The sequence below is a fragment of the Podarcis filfolensis genome (genome assembly GCF_964270895.1).
Source record: "Podarcis filfolensis genome assembly, chromosome: 15".
Lineage (NCBI taxonomy): Eukaryota > Metazoa > Chordata > Lepidosauria > Squamata > Lacertidae > Podarcis > Podarcis filfolensis.
In genome coordinates this window covers 40,081,039-40,096,137 of record NC_139618.1, presented here as the reverse complement: position 1 = coordinate 40,096,137, position 15,099 = coordinate 40,081,039, and the positions used below count along the sequence as shown (strand labels likewise).

Below are 15,099 nucleotides of genomic sequence, written 5' to 3'. Positions count from 1 at the left end.
AGCACCACGTTCTAACCAACAGAGCTTTCCAGGCCGATGCACAAAGGCAATCAGTAGTGAAAGTAAAGGTTTTCCAATAATAATAGAAATGAATGCCTTCTATGGAGGGGGGGGGGTTACTTTGCATGGACTTTCTCTCAGTTTACTATTTTCTCAATTTTAAGCTCAGCTCTTCACATGTCCATATTTTAAAAGAGTCCTCAGTGTGAATTTTTAGTAAAGCAATGTCCCCTAACATAATGCATTTTATACATTATTTACCAAATATATGCATGTGTATGCACATGTATTGTGTTTACACTTTACTTACCCAGAGAACTGCATTGCAAACGTCAGAGAAGCATGAAAGGATGGCTGTATTTTAGTTCGTGCATTGTTTTGGAAAGTAAGTTAGGTAGATTTACCTTTAAATTCAAGCTGGATCATTTTTCTTTTCCACCCCTAGTCTACACACAAAGGTCTTGTGTGACAGCGTTGCTTAACATAGATTTGGGCACTCACGAATCACTTTGTGGTACAGGAAAGAGATTAATAAACATTTTAAAATTATTGCAACCCTTCCAGTTAATCTGTATTACATTTAGCAATTGTTATCTAAGATACACCATGATCATATAGACATATATTCTGCACAAGATGATTTAGTTTAGCTATATCTGATGCTACTCTAACCTCATCAGACATTTTGTTGGGCATGTTACTAATTTTGATCACAGAGCTGCAGTTTTAACCATTCGCACTCATGTTCTAATTAGAAGTTATGTTTAGAAGTGTGTGTGTGTGTACATGTAAAGAGGAGATTTGGCAATGGTGGGAACTCAGGCCAGTATCAAATTGTCTTTCCTGTTTTCCTTTTTCCTTTTTAAAATTTCAACCATTCCATAAAATGTTAAAATTTAAAATGTCCAAGGCATCTAACAATTTACAAGTTAATACATATTGTTAACAAACATAGAAGATGAACTAAGAGACCAAGTCGGAAGCAAGTCTACAAATATTATGAGGCAGCAAGCTTGTTTTCTCCTGCTCCAGAGAAAAGGAGATTCCAACTAAACATCAGGAATAACTTTCTGACAGTAAGAGCTGTTTGCCAGTGGAACAGACTCCCACAAGATGTGGTGGGCTCTCATTCCTTGGAAGTTTTAAAGCCGAGGTTGGATGGCCATCTGTCATGTATGAGAGAAACATTTTGTCCATAACAAAAGAAAACGGAGAAATGGTTACTGCAGACAGATATAAACAATGCACAATGGAGCAGTCAATAATATGTCCTGGAATACAGTCAAGTCCAGATAAAATCATACTTTGCATGAACCTGACAGCCATATGCTGTCTTTTGATGTAAGTCTTCAGCGAACACCATTCAGCTGCATATTCTGTGTTATGTTTAAATAAATATAACATTTTCTCCCAACTGCTGGAGTGTTGAGTCTTCTTTGCGATAGCAAATTAGGGATGACTACAGGTCAGAGTCTGCCACATTGCACTTCCTTCCTTCTCCCCTTCAACCACTGGGTGTGCGTCTGTGTTTTGAAACAGTCTTATACACAGAAAAATACGGTAGATTGTCCTAAATAGGTTTACATAATTAGTAAGAACAGCACATGCTCTATACACTGTCTGATTCCTATCACTCACTCATTTTCCTGTGAAGCTTGCTGTCTAAAGCTGCAACCAGAAGCAGATAGCTAAATTTTTATGACGATGAAAATTCGGGCAGTATGATCTTCCAAGTTGTACAATTTCCATTTAGTTATTTCATTTCATAAAATTTATACACTATTTGATTGTAAAAAACAACAGCCCTCAAAACAATTTACAAAAGAGAAAACAGAAAAAACCGGGGGGGGGGGGGATACAACCCCACTTTAAAACAAACAGAAGTTAAAATACCGTCATAGCTTTTCCAAAGAAATCTGGGACCTGCAGCTGCTGAGGGTACTGTTGGTTGAGCTTATAGTGGCTACGGTGGTATCTCTGTGCTATATATGCATGATTACAAATGGCCATTACAAGACCAAGCACCATGAACATGTCTCATATCCCCAGTACACAAATCTATGAGACAAATGCACTGGCTTTTGGTTCTGGTATTAATTTACAAGGCACTTAACTGCTTGAGTCCAGGGTAGCTCAAGTACTGCCTGATCCCTGAAGTCTCTGCCAGATCACTTTGTGGGACTCACTGTTAGGCAACTCCCAGGGCTTGGATGCATGGCTTGGCTTCCACAGGAGCCATGCATTCAAAATTGTGTGTGTGTGTGTGTCCAATTTTATGGAAATCCCTTCCATTTGACGTCCGACAAACGCCCTCCCTGCCCTATCAAACCTCTGGCATCTACTGAAGACTTATTCTTCTTTATTGCAGCATGCTTTTAACTGAATTCTGATTTTATGGTCTTAATTCATTTTATTTTCATTGCTTTGAGTTTCTACACGCAGCTGAGAGACATCTGTAATTAAGCAGTATATAAACTAACCGTTATGTACTGAAGTTCCCACCCTGGGCCAGCAGGGGGATACTGTAGATAGTTATGCAAATAAGGGATCGAAAGTGACGTTCAGGGATTGGATAGTTTTAGAAAGCTGTTACAATTATGTGTACTGGAGCTCTATATAAGCAGGCTGACTGAACCCTTTAGTTCAGTTCTGTTCTGGCCTCTGAATAAACAAGAGCTGTTGAAGAATCGCTGTGTCGTCTGATATGTTCACCCACAACTTAACACTAACTAAATGAAATTTAATAAAAATTGATGCAAAGCCCTTCTTAAGAGGTAGCAGCACCCGTCAACCCTTAGGGATCAAATGTAAACTGTCCTTGACACTGAGCCTATACTTTCAGATATCACATTTAAGCTCCTCCCCTAATTAATTAATTAATTAGGTTATTTAAGGGCACTATTAAACAAAAAGTACCTTTCTGTCTCATCAACTAAGGACATGATTCTAAAAAAGGTACTTTCTAGTTTCAAAGATTCAGTCTCAATTCTTGGATGGTGGTGGGCTTTATGCGTCTGTTTATTTTGGTAGAAAGTTTGCCCATATATGTATGACTCTTATTTCAAAGCTGCATGCACCTCAACATCAGATAAAGAGTGAAAAGTCTGCACTCTTCAAGGTAATTTCCAGCAGTCCCAACCTTGGTTTGGTCTACCCGATTTTGTGGTAGATATTAATCATTTCCTTTAGCATCCTTTGTATATAAAAAGGGTGAGCATCAAAAGTTTTGCTAGATTCAGCAGAAGAAAACCGAAGCACGCTACTCTCACCACAATGCACTCCAGCTGTTTGATTTTGCTTTGCTTTGGAGTGTATGCCAGTTGCCGGCCAACAGGAAAATTATTAGCTGCCCTTATTGAAACTCAGAAATACTTGCATCACGCAATGGATCAAGTGGTATGTTATAACTATATACAGAACCTGGTTGACTTTGTCTGACTTGAGGCTGCAGTCCTATGTACACTTTTCTGGGAGTAAGGCCTACTGAACACAGTGAGTCTTACTTCTGAGCGATAGGACTGCAGTGCAAATTTATATGTATATGTAATACTGAACCACATTTTGTATTTTGTTTCTTACAGCATATGGGGAAACTCCAAATTTTAGACTATATATATATATATATGAAGCGTTCTATCCAATGTTAGTTCTATTCAGAGTATATCCAATGAAATTAATAGACATGGCTTATTGGGTCCATTCCTTGGGTTGAATAGGGCCCATTATCCTTGACTTTTATACTATACATCGACTGCAATTCAAGGGTGAGGGAATGGTAAAGAAAACAATAATAGAATCATAGAATTGTAGAATTGGACGGGACCCAAAGGGTCATCTAGTCCAATCCCCAGCAATGCAGGAATCTCAGCTGAAGCATCCATGACAGATGGCCATCCAACCTCTCCTTTAAAAACACCAGGGAAGGAGAGTCCACCACCTCTCGTGGGAGTCTGTTCCATGCCAAACACTCTTACTGTCAGAAAGTTCTTCCAAATGTTTTGTTGGAGTCTCATTTCTTGTAACTTGAAGCCATTGGTTCAAGTCCCACCCTCCAGAGCAGGAGAGAACAAGCTTGCTCCCTCTTCCATATGACAGCCCTTAAGATATTTGAAGATGGCTATCGCATGTCTCCTCTTTTCCAGACTAAACATACCCAGTTCCTTCAAACGCTGCTCATAAGGCCTGGTTTCCAGACCCTTGATCATTTTGGTTGCCCTCCTCTACACACGTTCCAGCTTATCAACAACCTTCTTAAATTGTGGTGGCCAGAATTGGACACTGGATTCCAGGTGTGGTCTGGCCAAGGCAGAATAGGGTGGGAATATTGGTAGTGTTACTTCCCTTGATCTGGACACTATATTCCTGTTGATGCAACCAATCTAAGACAGCAATAGTGAATCTATGGCCCTCTTCTTGTGGCTGTTGGGAGTTGGTGTCCAGCAACACTGGAAGGGTCACAGGTTTCTGAACCCTAATCTAATATTTATGTACAATGGAACCTCTACTCATGACCACAATCCATCCCGGAGGCCCGTCCTTATGGCGAAATGGGTCACTGGGAGAGGCGCCGTGGTGCGCAGGCGCGAACGGTGATCGCCGCTACTGTGCGTGCGCGAATGGCGATTGTCACTCCTGCGCATGCGTGAACAACGGCAAACCTGCCGGTTACTTCCGGGTTTGCCACGGTCGCAACTTGGAACGTCTGCGAGTGGAAGCAGTTGTAAGTAAAGGTTCTACTGTATAGAATTAAATTAGTGGAAATTTACATTTCCGCCTGATGAGCATTCAAAAACCTAATAGGATACTGTGAAGTTGCAGCCACTAGAGTTCCCATTTTAAAAAGCCAAAGAGTAATAACAATTAATGCATGCACTTACAGAGATAAATGCATGAACAACGATATCACACTCTCCTAATGCATCACAAACTAGTAGCCAGAACTTCTGTAGTCAAGGGGACTAAGGTGGGAGATCATTGCAGAATAGTTGGAACATAGCATATAGGTAACCTAATGTGTTTAAAGTTACCTGAAGGGCAATACTGTGCATAACTACCAAGAAGTGAGTGAAGTCACAAGTAAGAGGTTTCCAGATTTATGTTTTGTAATGAAAGCTGAACATTCAGTGAGAGGAGATACTGCATCCCTGAAAGAGTCACCCCCTACAGCTGTTATGGAAAAATACCCTTGAAGAAGAGAGCTGGAAGGATCCAGTTATGTCTAATATTTACTCTGACTTCTGTTACCTAACTATGTTTTGTCATTGTTATTTTCAGAAGAATAAAGACCTCTCAACACCACTGGTAGATATTCCAGAAAAACAAAACCCGGTAAGAAAGTAAAAATGTTCTTGATTTTTTTAAAAAAAAAATTCTTTGAAAAATTTGTGGGGAAAAAATCAAACTAAGTATTAGCATGCCAGATAAAATCATAGAATGGTAGAGTTGGAAGAGACCACAAGGGTCATCTAGTCCAACCCCAGCAATGCAGGAATCTTTTGCCCAACATGGGACTCCAACCCCTGACCCTGAGATAAAGAGCCTTGTGGTCTTCTGATTGAGCTATCCTCTAATATATTGGTATTTCTGGGAGAAGTACTTGTATGTGGAGTGCAGGGCCTGCCCACCCAAGAGGCCAGGTGAGACAGTAGCAGGATCCACAGAAGCAGTAGGTCTGGATGTAGATCTTTCTTCCTCTCTTTTTCCTGACATAGATCTTCACTCACCCCTTCTTCCCTGGTGAGGAAGGTGACACCATTTTGCACTTCGCCTCAGGTGCCAAAATGTCTTGGGCCAGCCCTTGTTGAATGTACCAGTGCTATATTTCTATTTTTTTTAAAAAAAAAAGAGGTGCTGGAACTCCTCACCATGAATGTCTCCCTCATTTTCTTAGAATGGCACTAGCACCCATTTGAGAGGTGCTGGAACTGAGTTCCAGCTGGAAAAAAAGCCCTGCATAGTACTGTGGCATTTGGATGCCCTGAAATAACAGTAGTTCATTATTTTTGAAATAGGTTTGTTCTGAGATAGTAAACTGTCTCTGAAAATAATGGATGTTAAACTGAGACACGCTCCAGCTAAAGTTAAGTCATACTAATATCATTGTAAATTAGTTGTGTGTTGAGGTCCCCAAGCCACCCCACAAATAACACACAATTGACACATAATTTTTGTTTAAGGTTTTTGGCATAATTTTGGCCACAACTTTATTGAAATACAAGAAACGTGTGTGGTTGCTTAGGCATTGGTTGCGACTATCTGACCCTGCATGGGGACAGACTGACATTCGCATTCACGCAAAGTCAGAAAGGGAAAACATTTTGGGGAGAAAGATGGAGTTGGGTACCATGCCCTCACCTCTCCCCAAATGCTCCCAGGGGCTCTTGCGTGGTCCTAACCCCTTGACAGGGGTTCGGACAAAAGCATGGTGAGCCCCTGGATTCCTTTAATGGAATACCCTTGCAGCAGCAGCATTTGGAGGGGCAGGGACAGCCAATCCATACCCCCCCACCAACCAATTCCTAAACCAATGCCTAACCGCAACCTTACAAGTTGTGACGATTTGCTACGCAGTAGGCAAAAACCAAATGGCACCAGCCAATCAGCCAAATGGACAAAATTCCTACCGGGCCTCTGCCCCAAAAGCAGATGACCCCATGACAGGTATAGCAAGGTCAAGTGAACAACCTAAAATTAGGGAGAGTGGGCGGGTTATCCGGTGCGCGCAGTGAAAAGAGGAAGCTCAGCGCTGCACACAGGGCATATAAAGGCTATGGCTGTCAATCACAAAATGGCAACATATAAATCTCCCCAGCAACAAGCAGAACTCAATCATAATGGTGACCAACCCTCTTTTCCCACCCAACAACAGTGGGTGTCTTGTTAGCCCCCACCACAACACGTGCTCTCCATGAAGGAGAACACGCTATATGCATAACTTTGACTTGACTGACTTTCTGGTTTCAAGCCACATGTTATAAGTTGTCCAGAGACAATTTCTCCCACTGGTATGTGCTGTAACATGGGGATGGGGAACCTTTGGCTCTCAATATGTTGTTGGAGTCTCCCTACAATCAGCCTAACCAGAAGGACCAAATAGACAGGGAGATGAGAGCAACACAAGCTCCACATCTCAATTAAAATAGTCACCTGAAATCTACAAAGTGTGGATCACTTTACAGGAAGTATGTGAGAAGAATTGGACTTACATCTTTTTTTAAATATAAAAAAAATCTACAATGCAACAGTGGGGATATCATTGATGTATTAACATTGATAAGTGAAGCAGACTGCCGGTATCAGGATTTAATTGGGGATCATGAATGTTACTGTGCTTGAGAATGTCACATTGTTAATAAGTGTCTGATCTAATTATTGGGATTTTATAAGTCCAGAGCATGTTGATCTCTCAGAATTAGCATCTGGCATTTTTATATCTAAGGGAGTGCACACTGTTTTAAGTGTTGTGCTATATTTGCTGCAATTAGATTCAAGAATGAACACATAGATAAGCTCTAGGTAGTCTTTCTGCTAGTATCTAAGAATCTTTGTTTTGATATCATAGCTGTGTCATGACCCTGTCTTATATCCAATATAGCGGTAAGTAATGGTCCAATCAACACAAGGATTTGCACCTGCAAAACACGACCCCCTTCCCTCCATGCCCCTCTAAATCTGCTCTGAAGCAGGTTTGGGGAGAGAATAGGGCATATTGTGGAGGATGAGGAAGTCCCATTATACAAGGGTAAACCCTTACGCTGATGGGATAGTTGCTTATGACTACATTGAAAACACAGGACAGAGCCGTTCCATTTTGTCATCATGGTGAGGATTACTTAGCTGTGTAGGTCAGGATGTATTCCTTCCTGTGGTCAGTGCTTGTTCAGGATCTGCATCTCTATTCAGATAGAATTGGGGCTCGAGCAATTTTCCCATGCTATTTGTGGGTGGGAAAATTGGGCGTGGGTGGAAGTGCTTGCTTCCCTCCATGTTGTTAAGGTGCAAAAGATTGGCAGCACAGGAGCAAAAGTACTGCCTGGATTAGGAGCACTGGGGAGAGCTTAAAGCCTCCACCAGTGCTCCCAGTTCATCCCAAACTGATGTACCTAATAAGTTCCTTAGCAGCAAAGGAACACCAATATTTCCTGCATTCCCCAGCCGGTGGCTGATCAGTTGAGCAAGAAAGGTGAGTGAGTCCCGTCCCTCTGGCTTGGCGGACTGCATTTAACATGTGACATGTGGTCTGGTCACCTATGGAGTAGAAAGAGATGCCCATTATTTAGGGTTGAACATACTGGAGGCCTTTTAAATCTGGATCATGGGGGTGGGTGGGGTGGAGATGACTGTGAGAGGAAATACTAGTTGTGAAAATAGAAGACATGACTCATCTGCAGTGGTGGCACCAGAAAAAAAGAAGAAGTCTTTGTTGGCACAGAACAGGTAAAGTATATTTCTCCGTGGGAGAGAAAGAAAAATAATAGCATAAGTTGATGACAGGAGTTCAGAAATGGGAGGGGATGGGGGGCAAGCTCCTTGTTTGGGGGGCACTGCCCTCCCTGCCTCTCGTCCGGTGCTACCTATGATCATTTGGAGTTTCTCAGGTAAAAGCCCTACGGAAATGAATGGGATTTGAACCAGAATAGGCCCTGAATTCCACAGCTATGCTGTAGTGCTGCCATATTTAACAATGGTGTGTTGAATCTGACAGATGACCTTAAAACAATCCTCTCATTTCAGAAACAGTGCGAAAAGAAAGATTTGAAGACATTTAACAGTTCCATGGATTCTGTGCCACAGTTCCACGAATATCATAATCTTAGAAGCAGCCTTCATGAACTTGCCAAGAGGTGGCATTCACAGAATGTAAGTACTGTAGAACTGTTTCAGTTTTCTCTTAAATACTCACATTAGGCATAACTCGGTGGTTATATGAGGGACAGTCAATGTGGTTGGACCGTCAGCCCAAGCCAGAAATCCAATGGTCAGAGATGATGGGAAATGGAGTCCAGAAACAACAGGAGGGCACTATACTGGCTGCATCTGATGTATAGGGTCCTAGTTTTGGGCTTAGTGGCGGAAATTGGTGACTCTTAGGCTGGATCTAGACACATCAAAGAAGCGTTTCAGTTTAAAGCACTGTAAATTCAAATAGGGAAAACAGGTAGAGAAAAACTGGGCTCCACGTCGCCATCTGGTGGCACAGTGTATATCACACATACAACGCACTATAAATCACTTTTTCTTTACCAGCTTAGCTGAGTCCCCAGTGGATTATTGCTATTTTAGCATGACAAATCCAGAGCCGTAGCTATGATCATCCCCACACATGATGTTGCTGCAATTTTGAGTTATGAAGCATAGATACAGTAGTTGCTCACAAAGAGCTGTCTTATCTGCAGTGATGCAAAGCAGGTGTTTGCACAGAGCTGGTTAATCCTGAGCATAGTAAATGGATCAAAGCTAACTGATTGGCTCCATTCTATTTAGGAGCAGTGATGGGGCCAAATTCAAAACTTGAAGAGTTTGAAATCTGAGCTCCCACAGTTCCAAAAATGTTCAACCCAATATGAGCTTATACCCAGCTCATAATGGGATTTATCTCTGCCATTAGACAACCCCCCCTCACAAACAAAAACTCTGACACTTGGAAAGGGGGGAGAAGGGAACCAGTATCAGGGAAAGTTCACTGGCCCTTTACCTGGACTGGACTGGGGAAGCTTGAGCACAGTAGTTCAGGCACTGGTGACTTCAGAACTGGGTTTTTGTAAAGTGCTTTTGCTCTGGATCTGAAAACTGCAGTTCCTGCTGAACACTGTATAGCAGCTGAGCAGGAGTGAAACCTTGCCATCGTAGAAGACCTCTGCTTAGAGATCTGCTCTGGTTGTTGATTTGTTACCGGGCCAAGTTCAAGACGTTACTATTATTACATAAAGGTCTTGGCACCTTAGGGGCAGCTTACTTGAAGATTCACCTTACCCCACACATACCAACGCGATTGTTTTGCTCTGTGGAACTGTTCATTTCATGCTGGGATGCAGGGGATATATGGTGTTGCTTTCATTGTATGGTGTGGATGTGACTTAGGCCTAAATGAGCATCACAATGCAGTAAGACACTTGGACATTAAGAAACAGAATTAGCACCTGCATGCAAAAAGGTGAAAGGTTGAGAGACAGTGGCTTTCCCAGTCAAGTAAATACTCACAGTATATTTATTTCAATTTCCATCTTTGAAAATAAGCCATGCTGAAGTTAATTTCTACTAGTTGTAATTAAATTTTGATGCTCATTCACTGACCCATCTTCTGAGCGTGTGATTGCCTTAGCACTGTACCCCATCTAAATGAACTTCTGGTTGCGGAGACCACACTCACTAAAGACTATTATTACTTGATGATAAAAATCAATTAACAGTGATTTTTTTGATTACAAAACAAGCAATTATTTAATGTCTCTGTGTGCATGCATAATAGCTATGTTAATCACACTCATCAAATGAAAAATCTGTTGTAAGAGCAGATAGGTAGTTGATATTACGGTCTCCAATTCACACCTGATCTACAACTTTGGAACACCACATCTTTCAACACCAGTTTTCTTTTATTTTTTTTAATAAAAGGAAAGTGACCAGAATTGTAAAACTTCAAAAGGAAGCCCCAAGCAACTATTGGAAAACTTAAAAATATTTCTGAAGAGACTGCATGATGGCAAGTGGTTGAAAACAGAAGCAAAGCAATGAGACAAAGAAAGTTTTTCAAATGCTTTGTTATACATTTTCTTTTTTTTTATAAATATTTATTAGATTTTCCAATTTTATATAAACACAAAAAGAAAAAGAAAAAGAAAAATATTAAAAACAAGTCAATTTCAATAACAATTTTTCAATAACATGTTTCTTTGACTTCCTCATACCTCCCCTTCTTGTTTTCTAATTCAACTTGTTAATCCAGCAAATCCTAGTCTCTTAACATTCCTTTTAAAATAACACCTTATTTTCCACTCAACTTTTTTAAATTTAGTGACTTAAACAATTTTAATCCCTATTATCTTTATCATAACAGCTAGAGACCACAAAAGTTCAATCCAACATCTTTTCAAAGTTCATTAATTTTGTAATGTTTCTGTAAATAGTCCTTAAATTTCTTCCAATCTTCTTCTGCCGACTCTTCTCCCTGGTCGCGGATTCTGCCGGTCATTTCTGCCAGTCCCATACAGTCAAACAACTTCATCTGCCATTCTTCCAGAGTGGGTTGCTTTGTTATACATTTTCACTGAGCCAAGTTTCGTGAAGAAGACCAAATGTTCAGTGCATCTTCTCCAAAGAATGTGGAATTGTATTTTGGCTTTATTTACTTATTTGATCACCCTACACCTACAGAGGTTTTAGGCAGTGTGACCGGTTCCCCCATGCAGGGGGCAAGGGCACCTTCCTACGCCCTTCCCAAAGCCTAGTTAGTGCTTGGCCAGCTTTGAGAAGGAGAAGGAGAAGAGGGCTCTAGCACCCTGCCAGAGTTTCATGCCTGCTTCCCAAAGCTCAACGCCTCCCTTGCCCAGCTTTGGGAAGGTGGCTTTGCGCTGTGCCCCCCACTTCAAATTTTGGCCTCACACAGGATACCATGTTACCAAGGTCCATCCTGGATACCTAGCACTTTTAATTTTTGCTTAAATTTTATTTATTTATTTATTATTTGTTTGCTTGTTTGTTCAGTTGCTGTTTCTATAAACAGGAAGTAGCATTTCTTTTAGTGGGTGAATTTTGGTAATCGTGCTTTAAGCCATTTTGAGTTTGTTTGTAGTTTGTTTGTGTGTGTTTGTGTGTGTGTATACACAGTGGAACTTTGGTTTTCGAGCGTCTTGGAAGCCAAATGATTAGGAACCCGAATGCTGAAAACCCGGAAGTGAATGCTTCCATTTTGGAACGCACCTTGGAAGTCTAATGGCTAATAATAATAATAATAATAATAATAATAATAATAATAATAAAAAATTATTTATACCCCACCCATCTGGCTGGGTTTCCCCAGCCACTCTGGGCGGCTTCCAACAAAACACTAAAATACAATAACCAAGGCGTGCTTCTCCATTTTCTCAATGGAATTTGCTGACGGCTCATCACACCTCGGTTGTCGAACATTTTGGAAGTTGAACGGTTTTCCAGAATGGATTACATTCGACAACCAAGGTTCCACTGTATAATATCTATGAAATACAAGGTTGATCTTAAAATGTACAGGCATCACAGATTGTGGCCAATGGCAAAGAGGAGAACATGGTCATATAACATACTGTGTGAGCTTCATTCATTCTTATGGATAGCTCAATGGTAGGACATCTGTTTTGCATGCAGATGGCTTCAAGTTCATTCCCTAGCATCTCCAGGAGAGCCACTACTAGTCAGTGTAGAGAAATACTGAGCTAGATGATGGTTTAATTCAGTATAAGGCAGCTTTCTATGTTCCTATGGATAACAGATACTTCAGGCATATTTGTATATTCAAACATACCCCCATGTTGTAGGTTAAAAATAAGTCTATTGAAAGATTTATATGTGAATGGAAAAAGTGATGTGCACTATTATTATTTATACAATGGATTTTATTTATGCTATGCAATTATTTATTTTGTATGCAACCACTCCTTTATGCTTAAGAAAACCAAAATAAAACTGGTATACAGATACCAAATGTAAACCATGCATTTCTGAAGGGTTTGTAAATGGCTAGTGGAGTGCATGTGACTTTCGAATAAATAATTTTGCCTAAATACTGTTTTGTTTTTATTGTGAGAAAATATTGTTGTTGGCATCTGTGGATAAAGAGGAGAGGTGGGAGGCACTGGCCAAGGGAAACCCCAGAGGAGGAAGGCTCAGAGTCAGAGCATTGGTGGTGGGACACAGGGAGGAGGTCAGAGGGAGGAGATTGGGACGAGGGGCTAGATGTTGAAGGGGCAACAGGGTTTAGTGAGCAGGAAGAACCTGGAGCAGTTCAGGGAGCAGTTCAGACTCTGAGCAGAGCAGGAGGGTCAAGAGGCTTCTGAAGAACCCTGGGAGCCTCCCTCTCCTGCTGTGACAAGCTCCCCCCCCCGCACCCCTTTCTCCAAGAACGTGCAGAGTAATGAGGAGAGCAGAGCAGAGGTCAGAAATGGGCAGACACAGTTTGAGACTGTTTGGGAAACATCCAGAAGAGGGGTGGAAGGCAGGGATCTTCAGCCTTGCTAACTGCTCCTTAGGTGCAAGACCTACTGGGAAGTGTTCCCAAGTTGTATGTCATTTCCTTGAATAAAAAGTTAACTTCACTGACAATGGAGCCCTGCGTCTTTTGTGCTGACCTGCATCTGACTCTAGCTGTGACATCCATCTCTCTTGAGCAACAATGGAGTGCAGCTTCTGGTGAAGTCAAACCTCTGGGTTAGCAGGACTGAAGCGACCTCCCTGGGCAGTGTCCTAGGCTGACCAGAGGACAAGACCCCTTGGCCTCTCTGATGTGCTCCCAAGGAAAGCAGAGCAATACACTTGGCATAATACTGGCTGCAGGAGTTGCCTGAAGGAGGCATACAATGCACCATCCCACCATCTTAGGGACTCAGGACTTGTGTAGGGTTTACTCCTTAGTCTTTTTTCTCCTGAAGATATCCTGCAAGAGCAGTGGAGGTTTAGGATCAGAGTTTCCCTTCTCCTAGATGGGCTACACTCCCAGGTTGATGGTCCCCATCCGCCCCTCACTTCCCTCTACAGCACCTGCAGAAACCACCTTCTTGACCATTGGACCCATTATTGGTGTCATCTCCTCAACCAGCTGGTGCCTGTCTTCACATGCATGGGAAGTCCCTAATTCACCAAGGGTTTGAGACCCATCAACTACCCTCACCTGGTTTAACCGGCCAGTCAAAGCCATTTCCCAGGGTGTGGCTGCTGTCACATGCTTTTAGGAGCCACAGGTGGAAGCTGAGTGCAGGGTGGGAACCAAAGGTGGACAAACTATCCCAGAAGGAGCACAACGTGTCCCACACCAGAGGAACTATCCCTCCCCTAACACCCCATGCACCCCTATAAAAATATATACTATGATAAATATACAGTATTTGTAGCAGGGCTTTTGCAGGATAGCACTTATTGACCTTTGCCTTCTCAAACATGATTTTCTTCTCTAACCACATTTCATGAATTTCATATTGTAGAGATGGGATGAAGATCATCAAAATTATTATTCTGGGAAATCCAGAATTCATTAGCATTTTAATGCACATTTCCCACAATATTCACATTTCTGCAAACAATTTCCCCTAATACCATGAATTTAGGTATGCCATTTGCAGTGACTTATTCATGTTAATGCACTTTCCTCACTATTATATATGGATTTTTGTATACACTTTTTTTTTTTAAGGAGAACTGCATCACAATGTTTTGAAGAAATGTGAATTTCAAAGGATAGCAGCATTATGGTTTGCATATTGTTTGGGGAAGAGTAGATTTCTAAATTTCTCCCCAACCATAGATCCAACCATAGTGACAACTCTTAAATCACTAATATAACCGTTCTTTGATTCATTTCCCACACATTTACCAGCAGCAGCAGCCCTGGTCTTGTGTGCCCTGGGGTCAATGACAGCATCAGAGCCTAAGTGGGAGCATCTCTCCCCCAGGTCCCTCCAAGCTGAAACACCACCCCAGTGCTTCAGGGTGCTCACCAGTGTGGGATGTGCCTCTGCTTTACTTGAATCCTTGCTTGAACCTGCTAGTGATGATATATGGTGAAACCACAGACCCAGATGGAACCAGTTATTTCCCCTGATCCCATGATAACACAGAGCACTAAAAACAATGCTCCCTTCCACAGATGGATTTAGGAATGAGAACCAAACATTCACCCTCAGTCCTGCATGACTAGGCATTCAGTGAATGGGGAGGCCTTAAACAGGTGCAGCAATGCTTCCACATGATTATTTGGATGTCACAAGGCAATCAACAAGTGGATAGGAGTAAGTTTTTCTCATTCTGTCCCAATATTAGAACTCAGGGGCATCCAATGAAGATGAATGTTGGAAGAGTCAGGAAAGACAAGAGAGAGCCCTTCTTGACAGAGTACATAGGTAAAAGGTGGAA

General features: G+C 41.7%; 1 protein-coding gene across 1 annotated transcript in view; it reads left to right on the top strand.

Moving 5' to 3' along the window:
• LOC310750532 (uncharacterized protein) overlaps positions 1–15,099 on the top strand; it is a 78,110-nt gene that overhangs the window by 31,322 nt on the left and 31,689 nt on the right. Inside the window, exons 3-4 of the mRNA XM_083588859.1 lie at positions 5,275–5,328; positions 8,734–8,859. Of these exons, the coding sequence (XP_083444985.1) occupies positions 5,275–5,328; positions 8,734–8,859 (180 nt within the window). The remainder of the gene's footprint in view (positions 1–5,274; positions 5,329–8,733; positions 8,860–15,099) is intronic.